At 46.4% G+C, this 16976-nt stretch overlaps 1 protein-coding gene across 1 annotated transcript in view; it reads right to left on the reverse strand.

The window, feature by feature from the left end:
- Positions 1-14685, reverse strand: part of LOC125461397 (somatomedin-B and thrombospondin type-1 domain-containing protein) — a 28842-nt gene extending 14157 nt beyond the window's left edge. The window contains exons 1-2 of the mRNA XM_048550126.2: positions 14104-14685; positions 1198-1392 (exon numbers count right to left, since the gene is read on the reverse strand). Coding sequence (XP_048406083.1) covers positions 1198-1392; positions 14104-14326 — 418 coding nt within the window. The 5' untranslated portion in view covers positions 14327-14685. The remainder of the gene's footprint in view (positions 1-1197; positions 1393-14103) is intronic.
- Between the last annotated feature and the right edge of the window lie 2291 nt (positions 14686-16976).

The following is a 16976-nucleotide window of genomic DNA, read 5'->3' on the forward strand; positions in this document are numbered from 1 at the left end:
GAGTGAGCAGAGCCTGTGATCCTCCTGTTTACATCTATCAGCCAATGATCCTTGATCGGACCAGATTAACAGCCCCAATCAGGGAAAACATATTCTATGAAGTCCACCTGGCTGACCTCATTACAGAGGGGGCCTGCTGTCCAGGAAATCTCTGATGTTGATCAGCTGTGAGCTGGGAGCTGCTTGAACTGATATTCTGCAAATATTATTGTTGTTGATTGTCCAATTCACAACACTCCCATGGAGGCGTGACTGCAACTAAACAAACTGCTGATTCCATCGTTTCCCACTTGGAACTAAACAAACTGCAACTCTGGACCTTGCCTGAGTTTATGCCACAGCAGTGGGTCAGCGGCTGCTGACCAATGTGCGGACTCATCACAATAGCTTATCCATGTAAAGGATGCAATTTTGGCCCAAATCAAGGATGTTGTAAAGCCTTTAGAAGTACCATGTGTGTAGAAGTCAACCATTAAATTATTGCATTAAAAACCAGTCTCTAAAATTCAACTTTTATATGCTGTTCATAGTATATTCACACAAAACAAAGCTGAAACATTGCACTTTCTGTTATGGTTTGTTTGGCTGTAGGGACTTTTTCGTTCTCAACCTATTTACTGTGGACACTGGGCAATCTAGAAATCAGAGGGCTCTGAGCCTGCATGTAGTGCACCAAAGGTAAGAATGGAGTAAACTTATAGATTAATTAATACTTCTAATCTTAGACCACTACCACTAGTGGTAAGTAACCACTACCTTGAAATTAAGCCTCTTACAATTAATTTTGCCTCTGCTGCCTGGGCTGAAACTTATTCATTTTTATAACCTTGCAAAAAAATTCCTAAAATTGACATAATAGTGGCCTGTTAGCCTGTTTGATTAAATTCTGATACACAAATTGTGTCTTCGGAGAGGTTTTTGTATAAATGTTAACACATTAAATATCTTTCAAAAACATTCTATAGAAACACTTACCTTACTCACATAATGCAAATGGATTTGAATAAATTAAACATCACATCACAAAATCATAAAAGATTCACCCAGTCAAATTTAACTGTTCTCAGTCCAAGGGGTTATGTCCCTTTAGTTAAATAAGCGTTCTGCTATTGCTGAAAGTTGTGTTTACAGTGTCAACATTCTTCACTTATGAACAGTAATGTAAACAGATCCCACCAATAAATTTAACATACTTACCCAAGGATTGCCTGCACATTGTATCCCCATCACTATGATATTCTACACAGCCTGCTCTTTCTTCCAAGGGAGGACATGGTTTGCCACCGTTTTGCGGCTCTTGTGTGATGTATCTTTGACGAACACGGTAAGTATTTTTGCATTGCTCTGCACAGCCGCTCCAGAAACTCCATTCAGACACTTCACAAGAAACAGCTAATAAACCAAGAGAAAGATTAATACTATAGGCTGTACATGTCAGAAAGATTCAAGCACTTTATTTTAAAATAACCCAAAGCATATCTTCCCAAACATTTTCATCTTGAAAATTAACTTGCATTAGTGCTTTGCACTTATATTGGGTTGCATCCAGCACCACTAAGAATATTCAAGTACATCACCTTAAAAGATTATGCTACCTGTATAAAACTGGGCAATGGATACCAGCAATTATTAGCCATAGTCAGCATGGATTTACAAAAAGGAAATCATTCTTAACTAATCCTCTGGAATTCTTTGAGGGTGTAACTCAGAGTTGATGAGCGGGATCTAGTGAATGAAGAAGGGTCTAGGCCCAAAATGTCAGCTTTCCTGCTCCTCTGATGCTGCTTGGCCTGCTGTGTTCAGCCAGCTCTACACCTTGTTATCTCAGATTCTCCAGCATCTGCAGTTCCTACTATCTCCGAATGTGGTTTATTTTTGACTTTCAGAAGGCTTTCCACATAAGAGATCAGAACATGGGATTGGGGCTAGTGCATTGAAAATGATAGGAAACTTGTTGGCACTCAGGAAATTAACAGCATAAATAAATGGATCTTTTTTTCCAAATGGCAGGCACTGACTAGTGGGGTACTGCAGGGATCAGTGCCAGGATCCCAACTATTCACAACTTAAATTAATGATTTTGACGAGGAAACTAAATGTGATATCTCCAAATTTGCACATGATGCAAAGTTGGTTGGTTGGGCGAACTATGAGGAGGATGCAAAGATGCTTCAGTGTGATTTGGTTAAGTTGAATGAGTGGGCAAATGCATGGTAGATGAAATGTAATGTGGATAAATGTGAAGTTATCCACTTTGGGAGCAAAAACAGAAAGGCGGGTTATTATCAAAATGGCTACAAATTGAGTGAGGGAGTGCACAATGAGACCTGGGAGTCTCCGTACTGCCACTGACAGTAAGCATGCAGGTCAGGATACAGTCACAAAGGTAACACGGTGTATAGGATTTTAATACAGGAACAGGGATTTCTTGCTGAAATTATACAAGGCTTTGCTAAGACTACACCTGAAATATTGTGTGCAGTTTTAATATCCTTATCTGAGGAAGGATGTTCCTGCTATAGAGAGAGTGTAACAAAGATTTATCAAACTGATTCCTGAGATAGCAGGGCCAATGTATGAGGAGAGGTTGAAATGGTTAGAATGATGTTCACTGGAGTCTAGAAAAATGAGGAGTGATCTTGTAGAAAATGATAAAATTATAATAGGACTACATAGGGTGCAGAAAAGATGTTCCCAATGATGAGGAAATGCAGAATCAACTGTCACAATCTAAGGATATAGGTTAAACCATTTAGTACTGAGATGAAGGGAAATTACTACATCCAGAGAGTAGTGAGCCTTGGGAACTCACTGCCACAGAAAACAGTCAAGGCCAAAACATTGTATCAGTGATAATGGGAACTGCAGATGCTGGAAAGGCCAAAACATTGTATGATTGCAAAAAAGAAGTTTAATATAGCACTTGAGGTTAGAAGGATCAAAGGATATGGCAGAAAAGCAGGAACATGCAATTCAGTTGGTTGATCAGCCATTATCCCAATGTAGGGTGGAGCAGGCTGGAAGGACCAAATAGCGTACTCCTGCTCCTATTTTCTATGCTTCTATGAAGGCTTGTAAAAACATTCTGAATGGATCAAAATACAAATGTTTCAAATTCCACTGATTGAAAGCAACTCTTCATCCAATATTCACATTAAAGAAATAACAAATGTGGAAAAACTCAAATTTCTGCATTGGCATAAGGGAAACCATAGATTTCACCTCAATGCTAGTGTAAACTTTAGCTGATACAAAGATGGGAAAGCAATGCATCAGGAGATTATAAAGTGTCTGCAAAGAGATATGGGTGGGTTAAGTAAGTGGGCAAGGATTTGGGAGTTGGAGTATGACATGAAAAAATATGAATTAATCCATTTTGACAAGAAGGATGGGAAAGCAAAATATTATTGAAATGGAGAGACACTACACAGTGCTGCAGTCGAGATCGAACTGGGTATCCTTATCCATGAATTAAAAAACAAAAATGCGGGTATAACGTGCAATTCAGAAGGCAAATGTAATGTTGGAATATATTGCAAAGGAGATGGAATGCAATGCCATTATTTCTATCACTCATAGGTTGTTATCCTTTGAAATTCTATTCCACAGAGAGCATAGAGAATGGGTCATGGAATATATTCGAGACTGAGTTAAACAGATCATTGACAATGGAGTTAAGGCGATAATCAGATCAACCATGACATTATAGAATGGCAGACCAGGCTCTTAGAGAAGAATTACATACTCATGCTCCCATTTTGTATAGTTCTTTAATATTTCACTCAGTTGTTACCAATCTTCCCATTCAGTCAAATCATTGCAGCTTAAGTCCCATTCCAGGCCAAAAGTCCAAAAAGATGATACTCTAGTGTCGTATTTTTAGGCAATACCACAATACTTTTTTTTCCTATCTAATATGGACATGCACTCATGAGCTAAGAAGCTCCAGTGGCAATGCATACAGACTTTTAGGGATAGCAGGGCGTGTTGATCAAGTCAATAGAAAAGCATATTGGTGACTTGAGTTTTTACATGGGGCAACAGAAAACAACAGAAGAAATTATGTTAGAACTTGACCAATCACTGATTAAGCCTCAGCTTGAATACTGTGGGCAATTCTGACCGTCATGCTTCAGCAAAATTTGAAGTCCCTAGAGACCAGACCTCGAACAAGGTTCCACAAGTTAATATGATTCTGGACAGGAACCAGAAGTTGTCAAGTACCAAGGTGAAAAAGAACTTATGGTTTAATTTAACCAGCCATTCTTGAATCGACAAAAGAGTGAGTTTATTAGCTATTGAACTCAGGAAGAAGTAAGATTGCAATACACACATATGCACTGATTAGAAATAAGAGTTGAGTCCAATAAAAGATAAACATTCACAGAATCACAAAAGTATGATAGCACAGGAGGCTATTCAGCCCATTCTGCCCACACCAGCCCATGAAAATATTTCCCATACCCATCTGCATTGTTTTTAACCAAAAAAATCATCCACTGCCCTCTTGAATATCTCCACTGAACCTGCGTCCATCTCATTTCCAGGCATTGCATTCCAGACCCTAACTACTCACTGTGTGAAAATCTTTTATCCCCACTACCGTGTTGTTCCTTTTGTAGTTCACTTTAAAAACCTATATCCTCTTATCCTTGTGCCTTTCAGTTAAATGGGAACAGACAAAAGATAGACTTGTATGCTTTGTTCATGACTAATAGAAAGTCAAATGTTTTGGCCATTATTGTGGTTGTTACTGGTACATTTGCCATTGACTGTGAGCACTTGATTTACAAATTCTTTGTTTGGCAGGTTGATAGAATTTTTTTTCTGTTCCTTTTGGCAGAGGCTGGCTGACAGCACAGAGAGTGAGAAAAGTACTTTATTTCTTTTCTTTACCTGCAGTGCAAAAATGTTCAATGGTTGGTCTCAAAACTGTGACTTTGACAGCACACTAATTTATACACAATGATGTCAAACTGGTAATATACACAAACCAAGTTGAAGCTCACTTTTAATCCCTGTTATTCTTGATGGGAAAAAACACAGCTATGCCCAGATGGCTATGTTTTCACCAGCATGTTCACAATCTGAGATAAACAGAAGGATTAGAGTTCTGTTTGTCATGTATTGCTCCCATCATAGCTTCTTTGACAACTAAAGGTGTGACATTCCAGAATTTCTTTCCAGCCACTGGATTTGCATCTGCAGACATGTCGGCCTATATTAGTCCTCTTGTAAAAAAAAATTGGATGTTCAAAGTCTGATATGTCCATAGGTGATACAGTGTTAAGATTGGTAGTCATCATGTTAAGAAAGGTGCAGAGGAAATTTATTGCAATAATGCCAGAGATGAAGGGCCTGAGTTATGAAGAGAGGTTGGAAAAAAAAGCTCCAACTGTTCTCCTTGAGACAGAACAAGTTAACAGCTGACCAAATTATGGTGTTCAGGTGATAAGAGATTTTGATAGAGAAAGACAAAAATTATCTTCTCTGGCAAGTGATCAATTGCTAGACGTCAGAGATTCCAAATCATTAGTTAAAATCTCTATAGGGCATATGAGGAGAACTGTTTCACTCAAGAGATGGGATATTCTGCCTGAAGTTGGGGTGTAACCTGGTTCTGCAGGTAAGCTTGAAAGGGAATTGAGCAGAAATTTCAGGATGAAGAGCTTACAAAGCTGTAGATAATAATAAGGCATGTGGGTCTAAGTGTAACTACATTTTCAATAAGACAGTATAGAAATGATGGCCTGAATGGTCACCTTCTGTGTTGTATTATTTCAAGAATATAATGACTACCATCTCCTGTATTCTTTGGTTTGCAGCATTCCTTTCCGTCATTAACTGACACAAAAAGTGCTAGTGAGTTTTGAGAAGATTTGTAGCTCAGGTTGAGGTTCTGGATGTGAGGTTGCTCGCTGAGCTGGAAGGTTAGTTTTCGGACGTTTCGTCACTTTTTTTTATTTGAAAAAATATACTTTATTCGTAAGATGTACAAAAAATAAAACATATTTACACACCAACCCAGTCATGCAAGCTGCTCCAGGTTACCCAGGGGGTACATACACCAACTAAAGGAAAAAAAAGGAAACAAAAACAAAGCAAAGAAAACACCCCGGCAGTCGTCACCCCGCACAGTCCCCGTTGGCCCCCTGACCAGTTGGGGAAGGCGCCAGCTGGGCCCAGTTACCAGATAGGGTTCTTTTTTCTATTCTGGACGAGGGGTTTCATATGGTGGTCTTTCCCCACCCCGCCTTGGCGGCGGCTGCCCCAAGCTTTAGCGCGTCCCTCGGCATGTAGTCCTGGACCTTGGAGTGTGCCAGTCTGCAACACTCGGTCGGCGTCAGTTCTTTCAGCTGGCAGACCAGCAAGTTGCGGGCAGACCAAAGAGCGTCTTTCACCGCATTGATGGTCCTCCAGGCACAGTTGATGTTGGTCTCGGTGCGCGTCCCCGGAAACAGCCCATAGAGCACGGAGTCCCGCGTCACGGAGCTGCTCGGGACGAACATCGACAAATACCACTGCCTCCCGCTCCAGACCTCCTGCGCATAGGCACACTCCAGAAGGAGATGATCAACAGTCTCGTCCCCCCCACCCCCGCAGCCACCTCGAGGGCAGCGTGCAGTGGCGCAGAGATTCCGGGCATGCATAAAGGATCTCACTGGCAGAGCCCCTCTCACCGCCAGCCAAGCAATGTCCTTGTGCTTGTTTGAAAGTTCTGGCGATGAGGCACTCTGCCAAACGACTTTGGCAGTCTGCGTGGGGAACCACACGACGGGATCCACCCTCTCCTTTTCCCAAAGGGTCCCGAGGATACTATGTGCTGACCACTGCCTGACGGCCTTGTGGTCAAAGGTGTTTCCTTTCAAAAATTTCTCCCGAAGGACAGGTGGTACGGAACGGTCCAACTACTCGGAGCGTTCCGCGGCAACGAGGCCAGGCCCATCCTTTGCAACACCGGGGACAGGTAGAACCTCAGTAAGTAGTGACACTTGGTGTTTGCATACTGAGGATCTACGCACAGCTTGATGCAGCCGCACACAAAGGTAGCCGTCAGGGCGAGGGTGGCGTTCGGTACGCCCTTTCCCCCATTTTCCAGGTCTTTGTACATGGTGTCCCTGCGGACCCGGTCCATCATCGACCCCCAAATGAAGTGGAAGATGGCCCAGGTGACCGCAGCAGCACAGGTCCAGGGAATAGGCCAGGCCTACGCCACATACAACAATACCAAAAGCCCCTCGCACCTGACAACCAGGTTCTTACCCGCGATGGAGAGGGACCGGAGCGTCCACCTGCCCAGCTTCTGCTTCAATTTGGTGATACGCTCCTCCCAAGTCTTAGTGCACGCCCCAGCTCCACCAAACCAAACACCCAGCACCTTCAGGTAGTCTGTCCTGACGGTGAAAGGGATGAAGGAGCGGTCGTCCCAGTTCCCGAAGAACATGACCTCGCTCTTACCCCTATTGACTTTGGCACCCGAGGCCAGTTCAAACTGGCCGCAGATGTCCAACAGCCTACTCACCGACCGACGATCGGTGCAGAAGACGGCGACAACGTCCATGTACAGGGAGGTCTTGACCTGAAGGCCTCCGCTGCCTGGGATAGTAACGCCCTTCAGGCTCACGTCCTTCCTGATGGATGTGGCGAAGGGCTCCACACAGCACACAAGCAAGGCAGGAGAGAGCGGGCAGCCCTGCCTGACTCCAGATCTAACAGGAAAACTGTCTGATTCCCACCCGTTGATCGAGACTGCGCTAACGATGTTGGCGTAGAACAGCCGGATTCAATTGCAGATGCCCTCCCCGAACCCCAATTTGGAGAGGACGTCCGTCAGGTAAGCATGAGAGACCCTGTCAAAGGCCTTCTCCTGGTCCAGGCTGACGAGGCAGGTGTCCACCCGCCTGTCCTGTACATAGGCGATCGTATCCCTGATGAGCGCGAGGCTCTCAGCGATCTTCCTGCCCGGCATAGCACAGGTTTGGTCAGGGTGAATCACCGGCTCGAGGACAGACCTGACCCGGTTGGCTATGACCTTGGCCAGGATTTTGTAGTCCACGTTCAATAGTGAAATGGGACGCCAATTCTTAATTTCTTCCCTCTCCCCCTTCCTCTTGTAAATGAGGGTGATGATGCCCTTCCTCATGGACTTGCACATTTTCCCTGCCCGAAGCACACTATCGTACACCTCCAGTAGGTCCTGGCCGACCAGGCCCCACACAGCGGAATACAGCTCGACTGGTAAGCCGTCGCTTCCAGGAGTCCTATTCCTCTCCAAGGACTTGATGGCTCTGGTCAGCTCGTCCAGGGATATCGGCCGGTCCAGCCACGCCCTCGTGCCATCGTCTAAGAACTCCGTGATAGACGACAGGAACGACTCGGAGGCCGTGCTGTCTGTGGGCTTCGTGTCGTACAGTCCGGCATAGAAGAATCTGCTGATCCTCAAAATGTCAGGCCGAGACGATGTCACCGAGCCGTCGTCCGCCTTCAGCCGGCTAAGCACAGAGCTCTCTTTGTGCACCTTAAGAAAGAAGAAATGCGAGCACGTCTCGTCCTGCTCCGCGGAGAGGACCCTGGACCGGAAGATTATCCTGGAGGCCTCCGCGGCGAAGAGCGAGGCTTGCTGGCCCCTCACCTCACGGAGGTCCTCCTTGACATCGACCCCCTCCAACTGCAGAAGGAGCAGGTTCTGCACCCTTTTCTGAGTTGCGACAGCTTTCCCTGCCTCTCTCTCGCCTTCCGAAAACCCTTGAGGACAAAGAACCTCTTGATGTTCTCCTTCACCGTCTCCCACCAGTCGCCGGGAGACTCAAAGAGGGGTTTCACGGTTCTCCAACCGGCGTACTCCCTCTTAAGCTCCTCGACGTTCTCTGGGGTCAACAGAGTCATGTTGAGCTTCTACGTCCCCTTGCCAGCCAGCTGGTTGTCCTGTAAGTGACAGTCGGCCAGCAGGAGGCAGTGGTCAGAGAAGAACACCGGCTCGACGCCGGTGGACCTGACCGAGAACACCCGTGACACAAACAGGAAGTCTATCCTTGAGCGGATAGACCCGTCTGGCCGCGACCAGGTGTACCTCCGCTGCGCTCCGTCTGCAGGGGTGCTGAAGACGTCGAGCAGCTTGGTGTCTTTCACCGTGCCCATCAGGAATCTGGACATGACGTCCAGTTGACTCCCCCCACCAGCTATCCCCACGCCGGATCTTCCATCTGCATCGATGATGCAGTTGAAGTCTCCGCCTAGGATGACCGGCCTGGACGTAGCCAGCAGGGGTGGAAGCCGCTGCAGGACGGCCAACCGCTCACTCTGTACCGCTGGGGCGTACACATTGATCAGCCTCAGGGGAGTGTCCCTGTAGGCAACATCAGCACTAGGAGGCGCCCCCCACCATCTCCTGTACTTCAGAGATGGTGATGTCGCACCCCCGCAGCAGAATAGCCAGGCCCGAGGAGCGACAGTTGTTACCCCACAACCAGATTGAAGGCCCACAGGTCCAGGTGCCGGACCATTTCCCGTACCTGCCGAGGTGCGGTACCCCGCACTCCTACAGAAACAGGAGGTCCGCCTTGATGGTGGTCAGGTAGGTCAACGTGGACACACATCTTGCGGTGGACTTGACACTGCGCACATTAATGCTCGCAACTCATACCCCCATTGTGGGCAGTGACCACAGTACCCTCCCCAAGTCCAAGGTCCAGCCCCTCCATCTGTCCCTTCATGCCCATTGCCCGGGCTAACTGCTGGACGCTCTCCGGGCTCAGGAAACCATCCGTGCTGCCTTCCGGGTGGCATCCCCCCGTCAGGGGTGCGGAGGCAGGTGAGTCCGGCTCTGGGTCAGGCTGGGGACGCCGCTGTTTCCTCCTTCCCGCCTGGACATTCCGGGGGACCCTCCAGTGCCCCAGCGGCACTTGACTGGGTGTCGGAGGGAGCCTCAGGACACCTCCCGTCACCTGGAAGCGGGATGCCGCTTTCCTTCTCCCTCGAGATCTTTAACTTCTGCTTCGGGCGGGCCGTCTCCGAATCCCCCTCGTCAGAGGAGCTCTTATAGCCCCCCTGTAGCTGCCTCTTCCCGCCTGATGGTTGCGGTTCCTGGGACCGTCGACGCACCTTCCTCCTCGCTTTCCGGACCGTCGTCCACTCCCCTGGGTTGCCTGTCGCCGCCTCCATCGACTCCGGGTTGTCGGGGGGGGGAACGGAGCCTGCAGGGGCGCTTTGCTGGCCTTGGGCCCATCCTGCGGGGCTGGGCCCTCCTGCACGACCTGGCCCTCCTGCACATTAGTGGGGTCCTTGCTGGGCCCTGGTGCCTTCCTCTCCTCCTGGGGGGCTGGCCCCGCATTGCCCCTGCTGGCGACCTGGGCGTAGGTGGTACCCCGCTGCGGGCATGCCCTATAGTGGTGGCTCGCTTCCCCGCAAAGGTTGCAGCTTTTCTCTTGTGGGCAATCCTTTGCAAGGTGTCCCTCCTCCCTGCAGTTCCTGCAGATGGTGGCTTTGCAGTCGGCCGCCACGTGACCTGACCTGCCACAGGCATGGCAGACTTTAGGTTGCCCTGCATAGGTCAGGTAGCCCTTGCTCCCGCCGATCACAAAGCTGGATGGTGGGTGTACGACATTCCCGTCCGCGCCCATCCTCAGCGTCACCTTGACCTGCCTCTTACTGGTCCAGATGCCAAAGGAGTCCATGATGTCAGTTAGGTCCCCTTCCACCTTCACGTACCTTCCAAGGAAGGTCAGGACATCAACTGCTGGCACATGCGGGTTGTACATGTGTACAGTCACCATACGGCTCCTCTGCGCTGGCATCACAAACAGCGGGACAGCAGTCAATACAGAGAGGGGGCCCTCACCTCCTTTCTCCTTGAAAACCTCCAGGAAGCGCTCGCAAAGCTTGGCACTCCTGAAGGTCACATCGTAAAAACCTCCTCCAGGGAAATCCTGCAGGCAATAAATGTCCGCAGCAGCAAACCCACAACAGTCCAACAGGACCCTCTTCACGAAGAAGATGCGGTCCACAGGTGCATCTTCATCCACCTTCTTTACGGAAACACGGATGGTGTTCTGGACCCCCTGACCTGGGGCACGAGCACTTGCCGCAGCCATCGTTGCAGGTTGGCTGCTCCCCTGAACCAGCGTTAGGCCGAAGCCAGCATTAAGATCCACTGGTCACAAGGGTGCACAGCCAACCCGACGTCCTCCTTTCACCTCCAAGACAGTACTCTCCTCCTCTCGGTCCACAAGAGAGTGGGTCTTTATTGTGTTCCAGATGTAAGCTGGTTCACTGAGCTTGAAGGTTTGCTCCCAGACGTTTCGTCACTATTCTAGGTAACATCATCAGTGAGCCTCCGACGAAGCGCTGGCGTTATGTCCCGCTTTCTATTTATCTGGTTAGGTTTCCTTGGGTTGGTGATGTCATTTCCTGTGCTGGTGATGTCATTTCCTGTTCTTTTTTTCTCAGGGGATGGTAGATTGGCTCCAAATCAATGTGTTTGTTGATGGAGTTCCGGTTGGAATGCCATGCTTCTAGGAATTCTCGTGCGTGTCTCTGTTTGGCTTGTCCTAGGATGGATGTGTTGTCCCAATCAAAGTGGTATCCTTCCTCATCTGTATGTAAGGATACGAGTGATAGTGGGTCATGTTGTTTTGTGGCTAGTTGATGTTCATGTATTCTGGTGGCTAGCTTTCTGCCAGTTTGTCCAATGTAGTGTTTGTCACAGTTCTTGCAAGGTATTTTGTAGATGACGTTTGTTTTGTTTGTTGTCTGTATAGGGTATTTTAAGTTCATTAGCTGCTGTTTTACACCCACAAACGAAGCTGCATTAGAACATTATTCCAACGAGCTACCACACACTGCAGCACAGAGGAACTATGCAGAGCAGAGGAAAATCACCTATACAGCGTACTCAAAAAGAATGGGTACCCTATGAACACAGTCCGCCGATTCCTCAACAATAAACCCAAACAAACAGTCAAAACGTGCCCAGAAACCATAGCCACTCTCCCCACATCAAAGACATTTCTGAAATGACTGCCAGACTACTCGGACCTCTTGGCATCAGGGTAGCCCACAAACCCACCAACACAGTAAAACAGCAGCTAATGAACTTAAAAGACCCTATACAGACAACAAACAAAACAAACGTCATCTACAAAATACCTTGCAAGAACTGTGACAAACACTACATTGGACAAACTGGCAGAAAGCTAGCCACCAGGATACATGAACATCAACTAGCCACAAAACGACATGACCCACTATCACTCGTATCCTTATATACAGATGAGGAAGGACACCACTTTGATTGGGACAACACATCCATCCCAGGACAAGCCAAACAGAGACACGCACAAGAATTCCTAGAAGCATGGCATTCCAACCGGAACTCCATCAACAAACACATTGGCTCCAAATCAATCTACCATCCCCTGAGAAAAAGAACAGGAAATGACATCACCAGCACAGGAAATGACATCACCAACACAAGGAAACCTAACCAGATAAATAGAAAGCGGGACATAACACCAGCGCTTCGTCAGAGGCTCACTGAGATAAAAAGTACTCGGTTACTCCTCAGCCATGTACTTAGCCTCCAGGATGGCACAATAGCTCAATGGTTGGCACTGCTGCCTCAGAGCACCGAGGATACAGGTTTCACCCCACTCTTGGGTGACTGTCTGTGTGGAGTTTGCATGTTCTTCCAGCGTCTGTGTGGGTTTCTACTGGGTGCTCTGGTTTCCTCCTCCAGTCCAAAGATGTGCAGGCTAGGTGGACTGGCCATGCTAAATTGCCCATAGTGTCCAGGGGTATAGGTGGGTTAGACATGGGAAATGCAGGATTACAGGGATGGGATGCTCTTTGGAGGGTTGGTGCAGATGTGTTGGACTGAATGGCCTATTTCCATACTGTAGGATTCTATGGAAGGCAGAGATCTCTTTCTTGTCCTTATTTGCAGCCCCCAAACTTAATTATATGTTTCTAAACGACTTTCAGTTTGACAGCTCTAATCTGTTGTCGTACGTTTGTCCCTCATTCTTTGTGTTTTCTTAAATATCAACCTGCATATTGAATGAATATTATACTTGCATTTCAAACAGGGTTGTTTGATAAAAGCTGAAAGTATTATCTCTCATAGCAACAATGTGACTAACTTACCAGTCACACCGCCCTCAGTTACCTGGATCTGTTTGCTGGGTAAGCTTAAATGACTTCATAGTATGTATTTGGTTGCGTAATAAACAGAATGATTCTTTATTGTGTGTTGGCACCTATCCGGATGTGAATTACTAAGTAACTGATACATCCAACCCTAACACAACAGTACAACCATCCAACTGCTACTGATTATGGACTTTCCACAATTAGTCTCAGCTTTATGTCCAAATACTAAAAATACGTTCGAAAGTTAGTCCAGATTAACAAGGTAAACTAAAGCACAACCCAAAATAAAGACCTGCTGATGCTGAAAATCTGAAGAATTGCTGGAGAAACTCAGCAGGTCTGGCAGCATCTGTGGAGAGAAAGCAGGGTGAACGTTTGAGACGCTGCCAAGCTTCTCCACCAATATCTGTTCCTGTGTCAAAGATAAACGTTTTTATCCCATCAGGTCGTGGATTGACTGATAATTTGTAGTTTGCTCGCCGTTCATTTCCAGTTCCTCAGGACCGATGTTCCACTTTTAGGGGATCACTGTGCCAGGTGCCTTCCGTTCCTTTCCTCGGAGTGAGTGGAAAATGCAGTGGGGTATCCCTAACACCGCGTCGCTCTGCTCCCTTAACGTTGGCGGACAATGCTCGGTTATATTGATTAACCAGGTATCTTTTCATTGGCATTTCCAATGAATTCAGATGACTTATTATGTGGAGTTTACTGTTGAGCCACTTAGCCGACACTATTTTGATAAACATCGTTAAATTGTTCAATCCACAGACTCGCCCCACTGCATCCGTCCTTATTAATGAGTATTGTAACTATTTACGGTCTAGACTGGCGCCCATCTGTTTGGTTCAAGGTGTGGAGACGCATTTCTCGCCCAGACTAAACAGAACACGCAACAACATCATAGATTTTTGTTTATTAAAATAGGACGCCGTTTAAACAACAGAGGCGTCCGCTTACCTGGGCAGGCGAGTTGGTAATCATGGCAGCAATCCAGGGTGTGTACACAAGCCTGGTCACAGTAACAGGTTCCGTGGGAGCGATCGGGGCGCCAGCCAGTGCTGTGACATGAAGATTCTCTCCCAATGCAACACCGCTCCAGCTGCACACAGCCACCTTCAGCAGCCGCTTCCAGCAAAACCAACCCCAACGCGAGAACACACAGCACGCTTCTCAACTCCATTTCAACCGGTCCACACCATCAGTGGATCCTTTCTGGTCCGTTCTGGTTTCAAATGGTTTCCCAGCCTTCCCCCCCCACCACCCCTTCCCAGTCTCAGGCAATCAGACTCCCTGCCAAAACTTCAGCAGTAAATCGGCGGAAGGGACCACTATCAACTACGCGGCCGCTCTCATTTCCCAATCAGTTTCAGCCTCACTGACCTTTAGCCTCCACTTTGGTGCCATCAATCTGCCGTGTTACAGACTGAAACCGACACAATCTCAACAAACATGGGCTGCTCTCTGATGAGTTATTACTCAATTCATTGTGGCTGGGAGAAATTCTTTCCCATTTCAATCCAAGCCCAGGCTGAGGTGACGAACAAGCGGCGTCGATCTTTTAAAGAATAAAACAAAGTTGAAAGACGTTCAAATGGTTCGTGGTTACTCGGGATTCAGTTAATTCCATGAGTTTCATGGGAGTATTTTACATTGTAATCCAGAAATAGTCAGACATTTTAAAAAAAACGTTCATTGTTCTAAGACCTTGGGAACTTTGCCATCCGCTTTTTTAAAAAAAAAATTAGATCATGTTTAATGAGTCTGAAGTGTTTGAGATTCCGCTGTCAATCCAGCCAGAATTTCCAAAGATTTAAGGCAATACCTGTCTAATGGTGTTAATAATGAATTCACATATCAGAGCCCCTCGTAGTTCATTCTACTTAATCCATTCAGTTACTTCTTGTTTTAGTTAAGGCGCACTGAGGTCCTATCTTTACGTCCCATTGATTTTAATTCTATAAATGACCCCCTCCGCGGAAATTACTGTTTATTCACAGATAGACATACAGAGGCAGCGTATCCTTCAGTCCATTTAAAATCCAATACCAACAACAGCCCTAAATTGTCTTCGGCGGCGGAATTAAGTCATTTTCCAAAGGATTGCAACGCGACCAAATTAGAGATAGTCCACACTCCTATTGCTCGTGTCTTAACCATGGAAGAACTCCAAAGCACTTACAACATGTTTTTGTTTAAAGGCCAGGAGTCAAAAGAAGACCGTCACTATCAAACTAGTGGCTGACCGGAGAGAGAGAGAGAGACAGACTGGGATGTCACACTGCGTAATGTAATGTACTGCAAACTGCATTATACATTTCTGGGAGGTATCTCAGATTGTGATCATGAGAGGGGAAAGCCAGCCTGGATGAGAGACACGTTTTGTGGCTTCCCCTTTCAAGAATACACAAGAGGAACCAGATGAAGAAGATTTGGCAGTAAGCTGAGGTGTGACTGTGTGCCAACGAGCTGAGATACTTGTGTGTGCCAGTCTAAGTTGAAGCACTATTGCATTACGAAGGGCACAGACAAAGAGATACGCATGCTGCTGCTGCACTGCAACTAAAATGAGAAAAACCAGCCAATGATTTGGGGTATCTCATCTGGAACTATCATAGCTTGGGTAACTCTGCCCCAGATCTGCACATAACACTTAAAACATCAGAAACAAGTTGCATTTATGAGACTGAATGCAGCAATAATATGCCGACGAGGACAGGACATCTGTGCATTAGGATCCCTATTCAGTCTAATTCTGCACTTTTTTTAGCATCACCCAATATTGCAGACAGAGTCTTGCAGTTTGAGACTGTGAGATTAAAATGAAACCTGCCTAGATCCCAGTTTGGAAGCAACTGTTTGCCTTGTCTAGAGAGCAGATGTGAAGGTATTGTTCTTGTCCACAAAACCTTCACTCTTATTTACACAGAACAGTGTGCTAACATGGGAAAGGAGGGCAAATATTACTTCAGCAACTGCTGCTGAGAACATAAAGTAAGAATTATAGCAGTTTACAAAATAGTCTAAAAGGTTTTATATTTAAATTCTAATAAATGCATGTAAGTCTTTTCACAATTGTTGGCAGCATCTACACATTCTTTATAGAGTTTGTTTAGAGTTCTACCAAATGTTCATTTTTTAAAAAATCATTTGTGTCCTGCAGGAATTACTGGCAAGGCTAGCATTCATTACCCCCATTCTGAATTGGCCTTGCAAAAGCGATGGTGAACACCACAGTCCAGGCGATGTTGACATATCTACAGTGTTGTAAGTGAAAGACTCCTAGCATTTGACCTAGCCACACTGAAGGAACATGATCAAAGGACCAAGCCAGGATGGTACAGGAATGCAATGGAAATCTCAAAAATATTTCATCGCGTGAGGGAAAAGAGTGACCCATGTTTTCTTGCCTGTCTTTTAATTTATGTAAACATTCCCCTTCACACTTTATCAGGCATATTTAATAGAGTCAGAAATGGTATCTGTCACCTGTTGAATGCAGATTCTTGCAGCTCCTTGAGATATTTGATATCTCCAAGTGATGACCGATGTAAAACAGAGTTTTGGAAATTAAGTTATTGCCCACTTCATTTTCACTGACAAGCCCATTGAGGAGGTGATTCAGATCTTTGGGTGCTTCTGTGGCATTTTACTGAGTGGCCTTTTTGATTCCTTAATGAGACACAATCTGCACATGTAGCTGCCTTCATGTGAGCACCCTGGGTAGGGGTGGGGAGTATATTTTGTTTTTGAGTAATTGTCCCTTTAAGAATTAGGTTTCTCCAGGATATGATTTCTGGTAAAGCACCTGACTTCCAGTAAATCATGTTACC

Source organism: Stegostoma tigrinum, chromosome 19 (assembly GCF_030684315.1).
Source record: "Stegostoma tigrinum isolate sSteTig4 chromosome 19, sSteTig4.hap1, whole genome shotgun sequence".
NCBI classification, from domain to species: domain Eukaryota; kingdom Metazoa; phylum Chordata; class Chondrichthyes; order Orectolobiformes; family Stegostomatidae; genus Stegostoma; species Stegostoma tigrinum.